The 19,947-nt window shown below is 40.2% G+C and overlaps 1 protein-coding gene across 5 annotated transcripts in view; it reads left to right on the plus strand.

Annotated features, from left to right (window-relative positions):
• Positions 1-19,947, plus strand: part of pde1a (phosphodiesterase 1A, calmodulin-dependent) — a 462,032-nt gene that overhangs the window by 433,255 nt on the left and 8,830 nt on the right. For all 5 annotated transcript variants that reach the window (XM_059647187.1, XM_059647188.1, XM_059647189.1 and 2 more), the window contains one exon: positions 5,467-5,760. In XM_059647187.1, coding sequence (XP_059503170.1) covers positions 5,467-5,760 — 294 coding nt within the window. The remainder of the gene's footprint in view (positions 1-5,466; positions 5,761-19,947) is intronic.

A 19,947-nucleotide genomic window follows, 5' to 3' on the forward strand; every position in this document is an offset into this window, starting at 1 on the left:
GCATCACTTGAAAGGAAGTTACAATCCTGCCTTACTCCAACACAAAAATGTGATCTTGGGTTTGAAACTAGTCATTTATGCTTCTACAATCTAAGTAATAATGAATCAACCTCTGTTTCACATCTTTCTGAGCTTCCTTTTCAGTGAAGACAGTAGATGTGTCGGTCATGTAGCGTATATTTCTCCTTCATCTTAACGCTACTGCACAAGACCATTTCATCACCACAGATTCCATGGTAAAATGCCAAATATGATCCCAACTGCAGAGACCAGAGAACAAATGTACAAATGTTTTGATTTGTAGAGTACAGTGACAGAAAAGCTAGCTGCCTACCAAATCATTGGGAAACATTTGAAATGTTAATTTATAATTCAACTAAAATACAGGACTGCAACAGGAAATCTGTAGTTACTTCCATTGAAAAGGAATCTATAAAGTGACTACAGATTGCTTTCATTTGATTGTTTATTAGTTAATCATAAAAAAGAAATCACAAGGACTTAGCTAAGATATAGTAGGAACTGGTGATGCTGGAGTCTGAGATAACAAGGTATAGAACTGGATGAACAAAGCAGGCCAGGCAGCATCAGAGGAGCAGGAAAGCTGACCCTTCTGCAGAAGGGTCCAGACCTGAAACATCAGCTTTCCTACTCCTCTGATGCTGCCAGGCCTGCTGTGTTCATCCAGCTCTACACCTTGTTATCTTTGACCTAGCTGAGATGTTCTACAAATTAGTCTTTACTTTTCAATGCTACTGAGCATTATCCAGTTGAGATACAGTACAGGTTACACGCATTGTTTTACTGTGTCTTGCTATTTTACTTGTAAGCCTTTTCAGGTGTACCTGATTGCAACAATGTAGGAATTATCAATTGTCCATTCAAGTAATCCTATAAACTCTCGGTAGGATTCAATGAACTATTAGAGTCTGTACTCTACATATCTCTCCCAAAGAGATATTTAAATAGCAGCTCTTCCTATCAACTGTCAAATATTGTACAGCTGACTTTAAATAAGTTTTACCATTCTTATGCTACTGGATTTAATTTTTAAGTCACTACAAGAACATATATTAAAGTTAGGAAATGGAAGATGGTTAATCATTAAGAAGAAATCACAAGGACTTAGCAGAGATTGGTCTAACAGCAAAGGAGAAATGTGCTTATTCCTTCAGATAAATAGCATCTTGAGAGCACTGCTGTAATTGTTTTTGCGCAATGCTTTATTAAATCTTGATATTTTGATTGAATTCACTTCCCTTGACATTAATTTATATGATTCGCCTAGAGACTGACTTGTTTAATTTTGATGCCTCGAGGGTTTTGCTTAGCTCTCCTGGAATAACACCTAAATCATACATTTTGGTAGTGTGATGATGTACATGAAGTTATTATTTAACTCAGTGATGTTATTACCTCAGACAAGTAGCTACAAAAATTTACCAATAAGATGGCCTGGAATTTAACTATTGAGCTGCCATCAAGAGTATACTGGCCTGATCAGCTACAGGAGGCTGCCGCTATTTTGAGAACTGAGCAACAAGTAATGGACAGCAAAAGGTTGACTTTTTGCAATACTGGCTGGTTGTATCTGATGGCCCAGAAGCTGATCCCTCACAACAATTTCCCTGGTTCATCTTGTGAATATTTCAATCTGTCATAGAAACTGTCTTAGCTGATTATTGATTGGATTTGTAAAATATTCTCAACTCAGTGACCTATTTAGGGGAAAAAGTTAACTAGTCAGTTCAAGGGTTGATCTCAGAGAGACAAATAACAAGACATTCTTCCATTTCCAAGTTTAAGACATGCTGTTGTAGCGACTTAAAAATCAGATACAATCCAATAGAATAAAAGAGCTAAAACCTATTTAAAATCAGCAGTATACTATTCAGGAGAAAGAGCTGCTATTTAAATGTCTCAGTGGAAGACTTTTGAGTACAGACTCTAATTGTTCACTGAATCCTACAAGAGTTTATAGGATTATTTGAATGGACACTTGATAATTCCCACATTGTTGCCACCATGTGTGTCTGAGTTTGGTCCACAGGTTTAATAGGAAGACACACTAAAGCAATGCATGGAACCTGTACTGCATCTCAACTGTATTGGGTAATGTGCGGTAACATTGAAAAGTGAAGTCTCCCGTATCGAGCATCTTACCGGTACTGTAATTTGAGCTGTGCATGTTCAGTGCTGACACTTGGTGTGGAAGTAGGGGAAGTGGAGGGAAGTGAGATTTAAGAGCATTGGATTATGTCTGATTAAGGAATGATGGGCACTGTCAAACTGACAAAAATTGGGAAGCCATCTCTAACCCACGGAGTTGAGGATTTATGGAGGGAGGACAAGAGCTAGGTACCAAACCATATGAAGTATCTTCATTAGGCTGGCAATTTCTAAAGAATCTTTGTCTAAAGAGTTTTATTGTAGACTATAGTTTAGCACAGACGCCAGTTTTTCACCCTTCCCTTTTGGACCATTTCCCTGCCCAGAAGCTAATCTCCACTGAGTAAGAGCCCAGCATTTTTTTATAGGGTCAAGAAAGAGAATTTAAATTAAAATGGATTTGGGGGGAGAAATAATACACTCCACACCCACAGTGCCCACCTTCCTCAGAACTCATCAAGAATGTTGCTGGACACTCCCCAAGGAAACCCAAGAACCTACTTCTTTTTTGCTTTATTCTCTTTTTCTATCCAGAGATACATTATCTCACCTCAGAATTTTCAAACGCCAATTCACCTGGGTTTCTAATTCAATCTTACAGCCACTGCCAATGAAAATGAGGAAAGAGAGGGAGAGAGAGAGTGGATTAAGTTAAAAGGGAGTTGGAGGATGAGATAAGGCATTTCACCTCAGTGGCCCACACCTCTCTGAAAGCTTGAGAGGATGGGTGGACACTGTGTGTTCCCTCTCTGTGGAAGAGTCCAGTCTTTTTTTTAATTGCATTTTCTCATCAGTTTGTTTGGGGGTATTTTTACACACCTCTGGAGCAAGTGGGACTAGAACCCAGACCACCTAGCTCAAAGGCAAGGACACAATTACTGCACCACAAGAACCCTTGGATCCCAGCTGCTTTATTTTATAATCAGAAGGGTTACCACACACAACTGAAGGCTTTTTGCAAACCACCAAATCACCTATACAACTTTTCAGCCCCCACACAAAATTACTCATGTGGTTAATTAATCAATTTACAGGCAATGCCCAGTAAGGGGAAGAGCCAAATCAATTTTTTATTAATGATGTGCTTAAAGATGTTATGACACACTTCTGGAGCTAAATTAGAGGTGTAGTGGACAGTGAAGAAGGTTACCTCAGAGTACAGTGGGATTATGATCAGATGGACCAATGGGCCAAGGAGTGGTAGGTGGAATTTAATTTAGATAAATGTGAGATGTTACATTTTGGAAAAGCAAATTAGGGCGGGATTTATACACTTAATAGTAGGCCCTGGAGAGTGTTGCTGAACACAGAGACCTTGGAGTGCAGATTCATAGTGGAGTTGCAGGTAGATAGGACAGTGAAGAAGGCATTTGGTATGCTTGCCTTTATTTGGCAGTGCATTTAGTATTGGATTTGGGAAATCATGTTGTGACTGTACAGGACGTTGGTAGGACCACTTTCAGAATACTGCATGCTATTCTGGTCTCCATGCTATAGGAAGGATGTTGAGAAACTGGAATGGGTTTAGAAAAGATTCCCTTGTCCTGAAGAAGGATAATACCCAAAACATTCCTCCAGATGTTGCCAATGTGCTGTTCCACCTTTCTGTTTGTCGACCTTAGATTCCAGCATCTGCAGGTTCTTTTTGCCTCAGAAAAGATTTACAAGGATGTTGCCTGAGTTGGAGGGTTTGAGCTATCGGGAGAGGCTGAATAAGTTGGGGCTAATTTCCCCTGGAGCATCAGAGAATGAAGGATGACCTTATAGAGGTTTATAGGGGCATGATTAGGGTAAATAGACAAGTCTTTTCTCTGGGGTGGGGGAGTCCAAAACTAGAGGGCATATGTTTAAGGTGAGTTGGGAAAGATTTAAAAGGGACCTAAGAGGCAACTTCTTCATGCAGAGTGTGGTGCTTGTGTGGAATGAGCTGTCAGAGGAAGTGCTAGAAGCTAATACAGTTAGAACATTTAAAAGGCATCTGGATGGCTAAATAAATAGGAAGGGTTTAGAAGGATATGGGCCAAGTGCTGGCAATTGGGACTAGGTTTATTTAGGATAGCTGGTCAGCATGGACAAGTGTCTATTTCTGTGTTGTACATCTCTATGACTCCAAGCAGGACTTGAATCTGGGCCTCCTCAGTACCACTGTGCTGCAAGAAACCTTGGAACACACCTCTTTCATACAATCATAGAATTCCGACAGTGTTGGAAGAGGCCAATCAGCCAACCAAACCTGCACTGACCGTCTGAAAAGCATTCCACCAAGACCCAGCCTGCTCACCCTATCCCCATAATCCCGCATTTTGCCATGACTAATCCACCTAACCTGCACATCCCAGAACACAATGGACAATTTAGCATGGCCAATCCACCTAAGCTGCACACCTTTGGACCCTTTCCCAAACCCCTACCTTCCCTCTTGAACTTCTTTTTTCGCCCAAAATTGTGAACTTCATGTGAACTAATGTCACTCCAAATTACATTATTTGCTGAATTTACGATCCCCAAATGGACTGAAATCGTTACCGGGTGCTCTGATTTCCTCCCACAGACCAACAATGTGCAGGTTAGGTGGATTGGCCATGGGAAACGCAGGGTTATGGGGATAGGGCGAGATGATCTTCGGAGGGTCGGTGCAAATTAGATGGGACAAATGGCCTTTATATGCGCAGGAGAGAGTCTATTCTTCTGTTGTATGATTTTATTGTTCTACTCAACCAAGGCTACGATACCTAAGAATCTTAGAATTTAAGCCCCAGATTTTATTGAACTAATTGCAACAAAAAGACATTTGTTGAAAGAATGAGTGGACATTAATCAGAGCACCAGAGAAACAAAACAGAACAGAAATTGTTGGGAACTGATGTGTTTTTTTTCGGATCAAATACCACTGCCAGTAGAATATGGTCTGAGTGCCTCTCTGTATGTTAGATCTTGCAATATATACCATAAAGACTGCGTTCTTTTGATACAGATGCTTCGATGCTTAGTAGAAAGACTAAATATTGACACTTGCATCTCAGGGTTGCACATAGTCTGAGTTCTGTCTTATTGAATATAACTGTTACAACACATATACACATGGTAATTTTGGCCTGCATTGTTCATCCAGCTTCACACTTTATTATCCTATACACATGGTAAGGTGAGCGAAGTGTTTAATGTAATGACTGGTTGTAATGCTGGGACACTAATGCAACTGAAACTATTGTTTTATCATTAGAGCTTAGAACAGTGGCTGATTTAGATTTTATAATAAATGTTCTCTTCTTTCCTTTTTTTAAAATTTTTTGCAAGCTACAGAAGAGAAAACAAGACAAAATATAGAGGAAAACCAGAGAGATGACGATAGTATTCAGGACCCTCTTGTAACAATGGGTGATAAGATTAATAAAGGACATGATGAACAGTTCTTGGAAAAAAACACTTCTCCATCTAAGGTACCTGTCAACCAGCATTCAACAGGCCGGCCAGCTGCCAGTAGTCCTTCTCTGCAAAAACATCTTCACACTGTCAGCTCTGATTCCGCTATTTGGGGAAATGATTCTAACCGAGCAGAGACTCTGATTCAACAGAGAACACCATGGAATGGTAACTCCCATTCACTGATTAGGTAGCCATGTTTTAGGAGAAATACATCAGTTATTTTTCAGAGGAGGATTACAGATGGTTGTATCCTCAGCAATATGGATCAGATCTTCTCTTTGGTCCCTGATGTTGAGTATTTAACAAGAGCAATGACAAAGGAGATAGGAACAAAAACAGAAATTGCTGGAAAAACTCAGCAGGTCAGGCAGCATCTGTGAAGGGAAATTAGAGTTAAACATTTTGGGTCCAGTAGCCCTTCTTCAGAGCTTAACTCACTTCAGAGGAAGCGTCATTGGACCTGAAGCGTTAATTCTGACTTCTCTCCACAGATGCTGCCAGATCTGCTGAGGTTTTCCAGCAATTTTTGTTTTTGTTTCTGATTTCCAGCATCCATAGTACTTGCGGTTTTTTACAAAGGTGATCGAGTTAAGATATTTAAAAACACAATCCAATTGCATATTTACTTATTTTCATTTCCTTTTCTTGCATCAGATAGTGCATTTATGTATACTTAGGCAGCATTTCCCAGAAGTAGCAGGATATGTGAAATGATTTCATTCATGTCATGCTAAGTATGTCAACATAGAAAACAAATAACCGATTTCTGGGAACAGCTGTGGCAATATTGATATGATATTTGTTCACTAAGATTATGGAAGTCAACATGGCATATAATTTCCTGCAACTTTGTCGAGGGCCATAAGTAATGCAGTTGTGTGATTTATGTGTACTTCCTCCAATTTAACCTGCATTTGAGTTACCAAAATCAAGCTGCCTGATTATTTTGCTGAATTTCTCCATTCTGCCTGTGGTTGAGATCTTGCCCTTCCCTGTGATTCACCACTTTAATGGCCCAATTTAGTCCTATGGCTTTTCCGTCATTGGCTTCCCATGCTACTTCATTCAAGGTAAGAAGTGCTTTCAAGAACAATATCATGTCTTTCTTTTCAACACTTTGCATCCGTTCTGAACAATGACAATACGTTTAGCTATTTCCCTTTTTGCTTGTAACTCTTCACCTACCATCCATATCCTTTGCCTCTGTTATGGAGTTACACAATGTCCAATTTTAACTTTCGGCCTGTGTTATATGAATGGCTGGTGTTGTCAGCTAGAAATTCATTCAGTGCTCCAGAAAGAAGCCTGAGCTAATTTAACTTCTAAACTCCATTCAAAACCTACAAGCCACTTATCACGTATTCCATGTACGATGTCAATTGGAAAGGGTGGAAAAATCCGAGGGCCTGGACAGTACCCAGTGACACCAAGATTAGTTATAGGTGTCCTGTGGGTAGCTTATGATTGGGATGGAGGGGAATGATCTATATCAGAGAAGGTCTGAGCTAAACCGGTGGGACTGGGAACACAGGAGATCTTGTAATATTATGTAACAGTTGCAAATGGGTTAACATTGAAGACTGCATTCACACCCAACCAACCTGATGATGGACAAAGTCTTGGCTAAGGAAAGGCAGAACATCTTAGGACCTCAAAGTGGACAGATCTGTTATCCTGGCTGTCTCAAATATCTTAGTAACGACGTCTGTCTTGCCAAAATAACTTGTAACTAGTTGCTATCATGCAATAAATTATATCTTGTTTAAAGCAGGAGTCCTTTCTTTTTAGACTGCTTCATGGATCCCCTCTACCACTTTAGAACATGTCGGTCCTGTGAACCCAGTTAGAAAGTGAGGATGGTGACAGTTACCTAGCCAACCACATATTGGCAGTGGCTGGCATCACATGATGAGTCAGCACAGTAAGGACAGGAAAAACTTTGTCTGAGTTATCCTTTTTTGACCGTGGATCCTCAAGCCCCTGCGGATCTGCAATTTCCCACTCAAGCTGTGAATCAGTATTCCCCTTAAAACTGAGTTGCTGCGGACCCCCATTAATTTGGGTACATGATGTATTTAAATATTATTGCATGCATGTAAGTGTGTTATTTACCACAGGTCAAGGCCTGTGTTCTGGATTTAGCATTGACGCTAAGTTAAAATTGAAGCTATGTCTAAATGATTTCACCAAAGCCATGTAACATGTGTTAAAAAAGAAACTTATGGTGTTGGATAAGTCTTCTTGCCTTCATGGTTGATTGGGTTAAAGTTACCAGCAGCTCTCAGTAGCTTCAAAGTGCATAAGTAACCAGGGGTGATTTTAACTGGCCACCCCACCATGCTAGTAGAATTATATGTTTAATTTACTTTTGCTTAAAATGTTTTATATAGCAGTTTTCAAATTGCGCACCCTTTAAAACACATTATCAGTAAGTATTTGTATGACAAAGAAAGAATGTATTGCATTTCTGTAGCACCTGTTGGAATTTTAGTTGTGAGACAAGAGTGATTGCCTTGAACATAAAGGCATTATTTTACTGAAAGTGTTGTCAAAAACTCCTAGCCAAACTGAAGCCAGTGGAAATCAGAAGGAATACTGTCCATTGGTTTAAGTGGTACACAACTGAAAAGAAGATGTTTGTGGCTATTGAAGGCCCATTATCTCAGCTCCAGGACATTGCTGGGGGAATTCCTCAGTATAGTGTCCTAGCCCCAACCATCTTCAGCTGCTTCATCAATGATCTTCCTTCCATCGTAAAGTCAGAAGTGATTCTGCAATGCTTAGCACTGCTTGTAACTCCTCAGACACTGAAATGGTCAGTGTTCGTATGTGGCAAGAACTAGACAACATCCAGGTTTGGGCTGATAAGTATTATATAGCAATCATGCCACACAATTGCTAGGCAATGACCCTCTGCAACAAGACAGAATCTAACCATGCTTCTTGAGTTCAGTAGCATCAGGGTAATTGAATCCCCCACTATCAACATCCCAGCAGGGGGCGGGCAGGTTAAATCTACCAGAAACTGAACTAGATCAGCCATATAAATAGTGTTGAGAAGAGCAGGCTAGAGACAAGGGATTCTTCAGAAGGTAATTCACTTCTTGTCTGTCCAGTGCCTGTCCACTATCTGCAGGTTGTCTGCATCTGTCCCACTGTTCAAGTTCCAATGCACCTGCTGCCCTTGACCTTCTAGTTGTTAGAGGTGAAGTTCTTTTTCTATCAAAGGAATCTTGGCAAGTTGTTACAGAGCTTTTAGATGGTACGATGGCCAATCTTTATCCATCAATCAAAAACTAAAGCAGGTGATTTGGTAACTTATTTACTTGTTTTTTTTTGAGAATTTATGTGCAAATTGTCTGCTACATTTTCTAAACGATAACAAATAACTACAGAAAGGAAGTATTTATTTAATTGAATGCAACGCATCTTGGGTTGTAATTTTTTTTCATTTATCCCTGGAATGTGGGCATTGTGGGCTGGGCATTTATGACCCAACCCTAATTGTCCTGGAGAAGGTAATGTTGAGCTGCTTTCTTGAACTGCTGCAGTTCTCAGGACATAAGATCACTCAAATGCCTTTAGGAATGAAAATTTAGGACTTTGACCCAGTGACAGTGAAGGACAGGAATTTAGATATAAGTCAGAATGGCCTTCTTCAGGGCAATTGGTGTACACAGTTTGAATGAAATAAATAAATAATATGTTGTTCAACTGGCAATTGTTCTGATGAAATGTCGTTAGTCCGAAATATAATGGTGTTTCTCTCAGACTGTATTTTTTAACTTTACTACGGGGAACCCCCCTTTGATTCTTCACTAGTACCATGGGATATTTACTGTCCACAGGAGGCAGTCAAGCCCCAGTGTTATGTCTCATTTAAAAGGAGAGACCTTTCACAATGCAGAACTCCCTGAAGTGCTAATCTTAATAATCTGTTCAGGTATCTGAAATAGGGCTTGAATGCACAACTTTTCAACTGAAAGGTGTGTGTAGTTTGTTCATCAATTTCCAGGTTTTCTCAAATAAGTTTGAAGCTTACCAGTCCATGACTTTACCAGACCCTCGAGTTTCGACTTTTACCTCTTGTTTGCCCTGTGAAGGAGTTTGGTCATCTTCTGGTTTCTAGTTTTGTTTTCAGATGTTACAAACTGGTTGTATTTTTCCAGCCATTCAGAAATGTAAAATCATTTGCTGTGGTATCAACACAGATGACATTTTAGAGGTTACCACAGCTTTGTAGGTCATAGTTCATTGTCAGCCACTTCCTGAACAGCCCAGAGATGCTCTATCAAGAAAGGGACTATCCCCAGTGCACACCAGGGTACTCTGTATGTGTGAGGTCTAGATACCACATGCCCCAACAAGTTCCATTCGTCAAAACATGTTTACTTACTAATTCTCTCTGAGTCATTTGGAAGAATTTGAAATATTCTGGAGCCAAAGTTGCTAATGTTGCTGGCTCCCAGCAAATGATCTCCCTTAGGGAGATATATCTAATGTAAATTTGCCAAACCCAATCAAGCCAATGGAAAAAAAAATTGCCAGGTCAAAAACAAAGTAACAGCAATGCATACATTGTTTATTTAACATGCATATCTTCATCAAAGGCATTCATCACTCATTTATTATTTGACAAATTTAATGGAATTTTTTCAAGAAAGCAACTGATTGGATAGATTAAAGAAAGATATTAACGATATTGCATCTGGATTTTCAGGAGGCAATTTCAGAGTGTTTACAATATATTGCAAGAAAAAAAATAAGAGTATGGACAGACTGTTAATTAATAGTTAGGAATTTAAAAGTTACAGTAAGTAAGGAATGTTGTTTTTCAGCCTGGTGGCCTGTTACCAGTGGTATACAACGGGGATCATTGCTGAGTCCACTTTTGTTTATCATTTATATGAATGATAGAGATGTGAATACAGAGGCATGGTTAGTAAGTTTGCAGATGACACCAAAATTGATGGTATAGTGGACAGTGAAGGTTATCTAAGATTACAAAGAAATGCTGATCAGTTGGGTCATTGGGCTGAGGCATGGCAGATGGAGTTTAATTTGGATAAGTGTGAGGTATTGCATTTTGGTAAAACAAACAAAGGCAGGACTTATACGATTAAAAGTAGGGCCAGCGAGTTTTGAGAAGATTTGTATCTCAGGTTGCATTTCTAGATGTGAGTTTGCTCGCTGAGCTGGAAGGTTAGTTTTCAGACGTTTCGTCACCGTTCCAGGTAGCATCATCAGTGATCCTCCGACGAAGCGCTGGTATTATGTCCCGCTTTCTATTTATCTGGTTAGGTTTCCTTGGGTTAGAAAGCGAGACATAACACCAGTGCTTCGTCGGAGGCTCACTGATGATGTTACCTAGAACGGTGACGAAACGTCTGAAAACTAACCTTCCAGCTCAGCGAGCAAACTCACAACCAGAACCTCAACCTGAGCTACAAATCTTCTCAAAACTCGCTATGGAGTGTATGAGTTCTAAGAAGAGGCTGGATAGACTGGGATTTGTTTCGCTGTAGCATAGGAGTTTGAGCTGTGACCTTGAAGAGGTTTATAAAAACATGAAAGATATAGATAAGGTGAATGGTTGGTACCTTTTCCCTATGTTGGGTGAGTTTCAAGACTAGGGGGCAAGTTTTTAAAGTGAGAGGAGAAAGATTTAAAAAGGACATGGACAAATTTTTTTACAGAAAGCATGGTTCGTATGTGCAATGAACTTCCAATGAACTAGCAAGTGGTGGATGCAGGTGCAGTTACAATATTTAAAAGAAATTGGAATAAATACATGAATAAGAAATGTTTGGAGGGATGTGGGCCAAGCACCAACAGGTGAGACTAATTTAGTTTGGGATTATGATTGGCGTGGACTGCTTGGACCGAACGGTCTGTTTCTGTGCTGTACAACTGTATGACTCTAAACAGATTTTGTATAGGTAATAGTGAATAACTTGAAATGGTGTACTCAGGTCAGAAATATATGGTTCCACTTTTATTGTTGGCACGTGCAGGTGATTTGGATAAAAAGAGCAAAATTTTGAAAATTTTCACTGCTCAAACAGGATATTTGGTAAACAAGCAGGAGAAATATAAGAGAACTTCAGGATGTCTCAGGGAGGCTACTAGATAGATGGACATAAGCGCCAGACCCAGTTGAATTTGGATAATTCTGAGATAAATACATTCTGGCAGAAAGGAGACATAATAAGAGAACACAGTTAATCTGTAGCTCCTCAAGGTTTGGATAAATAGAGAAAGTTGGGATTTATTAATGAGGGTCAGTTACCTGGACAATTGTTTGGGATGTGGAGTGATGCCCACAGCTTAGGTTCAATTTCCATGCCAGCTGAGGTTGCCATGCAGGGCCTGCCTCCTCACCCTCCCTGTTCACCTGAAATGCAGTTACTGTCAAGTTAAAGTCACCACCAGTTATTGCTCTCTAATAAGAAAGCAGGCTATGGTCCTCTGGGACTATGGCAAATTTTGACTTTTGCTTCTCCCTGTGGAGAAGTACAATTAGGTAAAGCCATAAGAAAGGCCAATAGATAATGAGGTTTCATGTATCAGGGCGCAGGGTGTGAATGTTGATTGGGCAAAAATTAGACTTCTGTGTTGGCACCACATTATAAGAAGGACTTTGAAGACACAGCATTCCAGGTTTATTTACCAGCGTGAGGGAAGGCAGATGCCAGGACTATTTCTCCTGGAGTAACAAGGGTTAATGAGCGTTTTCAAATTTCTGAATTGATTTGGTAGAGTGAACAGCAGAAGACTGTGACTTCTTGATGAAGACATTATTAATTTAAAATTTGTCACCAAGGCAGCAAGGACAGAGACCAGGAGAAATGTAGTTTTATAGATGGCTTTTGGAGGAAGTAACAGATGCTATTTTGAAGAGAATTTGGATAAATGTACGAGATGATATATTGACAGTGTTATTGATCCAACAAAGGCTCTGAAAGGCCTTCTCCAGTGCTATAAATATGGGTTGCAGCTGGTTCTGACTCACCAACATGATAGCAGCTTTGGCAATAATGGAGTACATAGTTCAATATTCAAACAGTTTGAAGTAACAGTATAGTCAATCATCATTTCTAGAAAGGAATGATTCAAAAATAATTAATTTTCTGAGGAAGGGTCACCGGACCTGAAACATTAATTCGGTTTTTTCCTTCAACAATGCTGGTAGACCTGCTGGGCTTTTCCAGCGACTTTGTTTTTGTTCATTAATTTTCAGTGTTCTCCTTAATAACGTTTGATTTCCTTTGCTGAGTTTGTAATACATGCCACTGCTCATTCCTAACCAAACTGATTCAATTTCAGAGATAATGGGAACCGCAGATGCTAGAGAATCCGAGATAACTAAGTGTGGAGCTGGATGAAAACAGCAGGCCAGCAGCATCTTAGGAGCACAGAAGCTGATGTTTTGGGCCCAGACCCTTCATCAGAAAAGGGGGATGGGGACAGGATTCTGAAATAAATAAGGAGAGAGGAGGAGGGGGACCGAAGTGGATAGAGGAGAAGATAGGTGGAGAGGAGATTATAGGTGGGGAGGTAGGGAGGGGATAGGTCAGTCCGGGGTGGATAGGTTAAGGGGGCGGGATGAGGTTAATAGGTAGGAAATGGAGGCGCGGCTTGAGGTGGGAGGAGGGGATAGGTGAAAAGAAGAACAGGTTAGGGAGGCAGGGACAAGCTGGACTGGTTTTGGAATGCAGTGGGGGTAGGGGAGATTTTGAAGCTTGTGAAATCCACATTGATACCATTGGGCTGCAGGGTTCCCAAGCGGAATATGAGTTGCTGTTTCTGCAACCTTCGGGTGGCATAATGATGGCCTGAAACGTCAGCTTTTGTGCTCCTAAGATGCTGCCTGGCCTGCTGTGATCATCCAGCTCCACAGTTTGTTGAGTCAATTTCTGTACATTTTAACTCCACTTTTGCAAGAGCTTCCCTAGTGGTCTCCTTGCTCCTCATCTGTAACTTTTGACTGCCCAGCAGTACAATTGAGTAAGCTAGAAATCACAAACCAACCTGTTCAGTTGATTTATTAAAGAGACAAAAATTAAATGAAACATACAAACATTGTTACTTTTATTACAGTATTACCAATCAAATTTTTTCTGAAAATCTGTTTGAATTCTTTTAGATTCCAGTTAAAGTGTACTATTGCTCTGAGACGAGGAGCTGTTGTGTTCGTGAGCTGATTTATGGACACTGAGTTCGACTTTGTCAGATTGTTTCTCTTTTACATGGAAAAACAGCAGACGTCAGTATCTGCTTTTCCATTGTTTTAGGAAGGATTGATAGCTGCATTCATAATGCCTTCAACTTGTTCCATTTGTGTTTCAAACTGTACCAAATTGTGTGGTGTGGTTTGGTGGTGAGGTCTATGAATAATCTTGCATGTTCATTAACTTCCTTTAGCTTCAGACCAGAACCTTTGCAACACCCACTATGTTTCAGTGTGAAAAGTGCAGTGTATCTATTGCTTCAAGTATTCAGTTGAATACGTGCTTACAGATACAAAAATACGATTTAAAACTGTAAATTGCATTTTCAGATTCCAAATGAATGTAAAAGAGTGCTATAAGCTTGAGAGTTCTTGTAGGATGCAACTTAATTTTACATATCAGCATTCAGATTTACTAAGAGCAAAGATACTACAGTAAGAATTAACATAACCTCTACACCACAATCTCTCATATTTTTTTAAAAGTTATGTTAACAATGACAAACTTACAAACGTCAGTACCCTACTCCTGTGTCAAGCTGAAACAGCATTTACCAATGAGCTTAGAAATCTCAGTTACATGTTCCTTTCCTTAAGGTAAGTTGCTCACAAACACCGTTCTGACAGCTTTATGATGTGTAGTGTTGCCACTGTTATCAGCTGTTTCCTCCTTGTTTGCTTCATTGCTGTCACTACCGCACTGAGAAAGTTCCCAAACACTGGTATGGAACAACAGTTAATAATACTGATAACAATGACTTAGTCCTCATTGAAAACTTGGAATCGTGTTCTATTGCAGTTACTAGATCACCACCAGCCACTGAGAGGAAACTCAGAGAAATTCATGAAGCTCTGAAAGCTGATGAGCAATGCATTATGGTTGGACTACTCTCTTAGGAAGGCTGATGCAGATACTGTCCAGCAGATCCAGATGTAAAGAGGTATCATGACCAAATTCAAAATTAACAGTTGTAAAAGGCCTATTCGTGGACATATACTTGGCAATGTTGGTGTCAGTGAGGCACAAAATTCTAAAGCAATTACAGCGTGGACATTTGGGAATCATAAAATGCAGAGCCAGAGCTCAACAGCCTCTATGATGGCCAAGCAATTTGAAGGAAATTGAAATCTTAATCATGCCATGATACACATGTGCCATCCACAGTTAGGTGACAATGAGGTCAATAATGACTTCACAACTTTCAGAAAGGCTATGGGTGATTCTAGTAATAGTTTCATTTAATTTCAAAGGTAAGATATACTTAGTTTTGGTCAACTATTATTCAAGATAGATTTCAGTTTCAAGACTTTATTGAACTACAGCAGAGTCAGTGACCAAGTACTGAAATGGGATGTTGCAACATAATATTTTCAGGTGAAATGGTTCCAGATAACAGACCTTAATTGGTGAACGAGGAACTCAGGAAGTTCATTGCAGAGGCAGGTATGACCCGGGTAATGAGCTCATCCCTCATCTTCAGTCAAATGGAGAAGTTGAGAGGGTGGTCAAAACTGTAAAGTTGATAATATCCAAGACCACAGATTGGGAATTAGCATGGCTAAGGGACAGGTCAACACCATTACACAATGGCAGAACTACTCATGGGAAAAAGATTAACAACAGAAATGTCATTAGTAAAGTGAAATCTCAGGGTGAACATAACATCTGAGGACAATGAGAAGATCAAGGAGAAAGAAAGAAAAACACCTTAGCAAAAGATGTGGTAAAGCCAAAAACACAGAGCAAAGGTACTGCTAAGTCTGAGACCAGATCAGAAAATCTGGCTAAAAAATGGATGAGTAGCAGCAACAGTCCATAGAGAAACAGATCAACTAAGATTATATATAGTCAGAACACTTGAATGAACATGTAGGGGAGAAAGAAAGAATCAGTCTGGTTGAGCCAAGCAGTGAGGCCAAATATGATGATCATCAAATGTGGGACAGAGATGCCCATGTACAGTGAATACTGTACAGGATGGTGCAACAGAATGTTAGAGAACTTACCAATCTCATGTAGAAATCAAACAAAGCAAATTGAAGCCACTAGTCTGACTTCCAAATTGTTTCAACCTCTGATGGTTTGGACTTTGTGAGATGTATGGGAGAGATGGTAATAATAATGTCAATGGTAATAGTGGCAATGTAATTAATTTATTAAAAAAAACAAGTTGCTGGTGTTGTATATATCAAGTAAAAGAAACTTAGGGGTATTGTAGTATAATGGAATACTCAAATACTGATGGTGTTAATATAACATTAGCAGAAGCAGTACAGCGGAGAGGACCAGAAATAGAAAAGGACTTAGGGAGCTGTATTCTGTAATTTGTAAAAATATAAATGTAAATAAAGAGGTCATAGTAGTGAAAAGGGTGAGAGAGTCTTATTCGAGGATGAGGATGAGGCTGCTGATACCAGGAGAGTTGTAACCTAGTAGGAAGGGAGCCAGCTGAAAGAGAATATGCGTAGACACCCAGCATCCAGAGACACATAGATATATGACTCAAGACACAGCAACAGCATATTAAGCATTGTAAAAATGTGTTAAAGAAATACTCTGACCAAAGTCTCAGTATAATATCTTCCCATTTGATTTGATGTCAAATGTTGTTTTATTTGCTCGTATGAAGCGTGTTGGGGCATCTTATTATTTTGCCTTCATAACAAGAGGAATTGAGTATAGGAGCAGATAGGTCCTTCTGCAGTTGTAAGGGCCCTGGTGAGACCACACCTGGAGTACTGTGTGCAGTTTTGGTCTCCAAATTTGGGAAAGGACATTCTGGCTATTGAGGGAGTGCAGCATAGGTTCACGAGGTCAATTCCCAGGATGGCGGGACTATCATATGTTGAAAGATTGGAGCGACTGGGCTTGTATACACTTGAGTTTAGGAGGATGAGAGGGGATCTGATTGAGACGTATAAGATTATTAAGGGATTGGACACTCTGGAGGCAGGAAACACGTTTCCGTTGATGTGGGAGTCCAGAACCAGAGGACACAGTTTAAAAATAAGGGGTAGGCCATTTAGAACAGAGTTGAGGAGAAACTTCTTCACCCAGAGAGTGGTGGATATATGGAATGCTCTGCCCCAGAAGGCAGTGGAGGCCAAGTCTCTGGATAGTTTCAAGAAAGAGATAGATAGAGCTCTTAAAGATAGTGGAATCAAGCATTATGGGGATAAGGCAGGAACAGGATACTGATTGTGGATGATCAGCCATGATCATAATGAATGGTGGTGCTGGCTCGAAGAGCTGAATGGCCTAGTCCTGCACCTATTGTCTATTGTCTATTTAAAGGCAGTATATAAAAGCAAGTTGTCAATAATGTTTGCTACCAATGAGCAGTATGTGTAATGCTGACTGCAGTCAGCAAGCAGCATGAATTTAATCCGCATTGCAATGAACAGACATGGGCTAAGTTTGTACCATAATTCAATCCCATGTCTGTTGTTCAGCATTAGCCAATACATTTTTCGTTCCCATGTGATAAGCTGTCTCATAGTGCTCCAAACGATGGAGCAATTTTCTTCTTTTGACAACCAGATGAATTATCTGAAGTTTCAGTGCAGCTGATCTTAGGAGAATATCAGATTTAGCCCTGTTCCCTTACACATTGGGTCATTCAAGCCACTGCTGTTGTTGCTCTCCCTTCATTTCTAATTGTTGTCTATATACACTAGCGCACAGTTCTCAGTACGCATTCAGTCTAGTATTTTCGGGAGCTTTTATTTTCTTCTCAGGTGAGAGTTCACTGAGTGAATATTTTATTAATAGTTGCATATTAATTTTGAATCACTGTTTTGGAGAACAATGTCTACTTCAGCTAAATAGATTTACTTCTGATAAAGTACTGGCCGTATGTTTATGTTTTTTTCAGTATGATGTCCATATCTCCTGTATTATTTCTGACATTTTACCTTACATGTTGGAGTAAATTACTGAAGCTCTGTCAACACTCACTGGTGAAGCCCTTTCTGAGCATAAACCGAACAGTGAGTGCTGGACCACGGTATGTTGCAGTTGAATTGAAACTGGTTTGTGTCACTCAGCAAGGCTCGTCAAATTTCTTTAGGTAGGAGCTGTTGTGTAAGGATCTCAAAGGTTAATGCTGAGGAGTGCCTTCAGCACCACCCACTGTGATAATATAATATGGTCTTTGTTGGCGGACGGCTTAGGATCTCAAAGAAGTGAAACCCACGATCTGGGTCTTCTTCATAGTCTCTATAACAATATCCATCACAGTGACGTAATTTGTATGTCGTTGCTGTCAAACAATAAACTCCATCTTGTTTAAGCCAATAGTCTATTCTCATTAGTCTACCAAATGTTTTCCTCTATTACACTAGACTAAGTAGGACCTGTAGACCCCTCCACTGAAAGAGTATTGTGGCAATATATATACCTCATGGCAAGCAATAGTGCAGGAACTTTATACAATATGATGAGCAGTGGTGTGGATTGGCCATACAACAGGAACAATGGCTTATTTGTCCTGCCCTAACCCAAGCCTAATGTAACACCACTTCTGCTGTTGTAGATAACTGCAGCTCACTCTTGTTGGATGAGCTTCCACCATCTGGGAACTTTACATCTTAACATCTGTACATGACATCACTTTTCAGTATTATAATTGGACCTCCTGGCGTATAATCCACCCGATTTTCATTTCCACTGTTTCTCTGGAACACTTGGTTTCTCAATGGCCGATTCTTGATGTCAATGGCTGTGCCCGGATGCAAGATGAATGTCTTCTATCAAGTCAGACAGTAAATAGTGGATTGGATTTTCCAGAGGATTGGCAAGGTTGCCATTCCATTCCTAAGTTACTAATGTTAAGAAAGAACTGCATATTTTTGTGAGGAGATTGGTTCAGAAATGCAGAGCCATACTTTAAATCCCACTTAGTGCTGTATAGTCAAACAGAAAGCAAACAGCGTTCCCTTTTTCACAGCGGCATTTGTATATTCTCAAACTGAAAGGTCCTGTGCCACATTCAGCCATTTTGACGGCTCCTCAGAAAAAGGTAAGCACCTAAGGTAAGCAGAAAGTCAGTTTTCCAGGAGGCTAGAGTGCACAAGTGCCAAGTGGATAACATGTCAGAGCCTGGTAGCGTGGGAAAGGGTATCGAGTGCCCAAGGGAGAGTGTGGGTTAGGATCTTTGGGGAAGAAGAGTATTGTCAAGTCGCTGGAGATGGGAGTGGGGATTGGATCCTAGGGAGGGATGGAATTGTGTGGGCAGGCTTCGGCAATGGGAGGGGGAGGGAAATTTTAAGGGGCCATATTGGGCATTGGGAGGGAATTTTATGACCCAAGGGTGGAAGTTAGTCCTGGCTGTAGGATTGGGGTTCAGGATGTGGGAGGATAGTGGTAAATCACAGGTAGAGGGGTGTTTCAGGTCTGGGTTGAAGAGGGAACTTTCATGTAAGGATTTAGAGGTGTAAGGAGTCTGAAAGAGGTGTAGTTGTAGATGAATGTTGTAAGTTGGATTCAGTTTAATAGTTAGTTAGAAGGCTATGTCAGGTTTTTAATTATCAAGTTTTTCCTGAGTTGCTACTTACTGCAATGAGTTCTGCAATTTAAATGGATACTTTCAAAGGGTTCCAGGAGTAAAGGAATTACCCGAAGGAGCCTTGAATTTGCTAGGCAGTTCCTTAGGAGTCCATTATGATATGGATTCTATGACATGGACATACTCAACTCCCATGTACACTCCAGAAATGATTAAGTGGCCATATTGCCAGGACAAATAACTTTTCAGACTGCACTGAGATCATGGAGGGTTCACACAATTTGTAGAATGCCAATCAAAGTATCATTCTTTCATTCTCCCAGGAAATTGGACAGCAAGTGTATAGATAAAAAACAGTTGGTTTGCGCATATAGGTAGATTTTAAAGCCTCACACCCAATCGAAACAGGAAAGTAGTATGTGACAGTATTAGGAAATGACTTTTTGATCCATGATCAGAGGGATTGTTGCCGATGTGTGTAACACTGAGCCGCTGACTTGCTTGCCTGAGTCAGGCATTCGACTCATTTAAAATGTTAATCAGCAACCTATGATGGATGCAACCCAATTGTAACTTTAGGCCAGCAGTGGACAGAGTGAGCACTAATTGCCTGTG

This window comes from Stegostoma tigrinum, chromosome 7 (assembly GCF_030684315.1).
Source record: "Stegostoma tigrinum isolate sSteTig4 chromosome 7, sSteTig4.hap1, whole genome shotgun sequence".
NCBI classification, from domain to species: domain Eukaryota; kingdom Metazoa; phylum Chordata; class Chondrichthyes; order Orectolobiformes; family Stegostomatidae; genus Stegostoma; species Stegostoma tigrinum.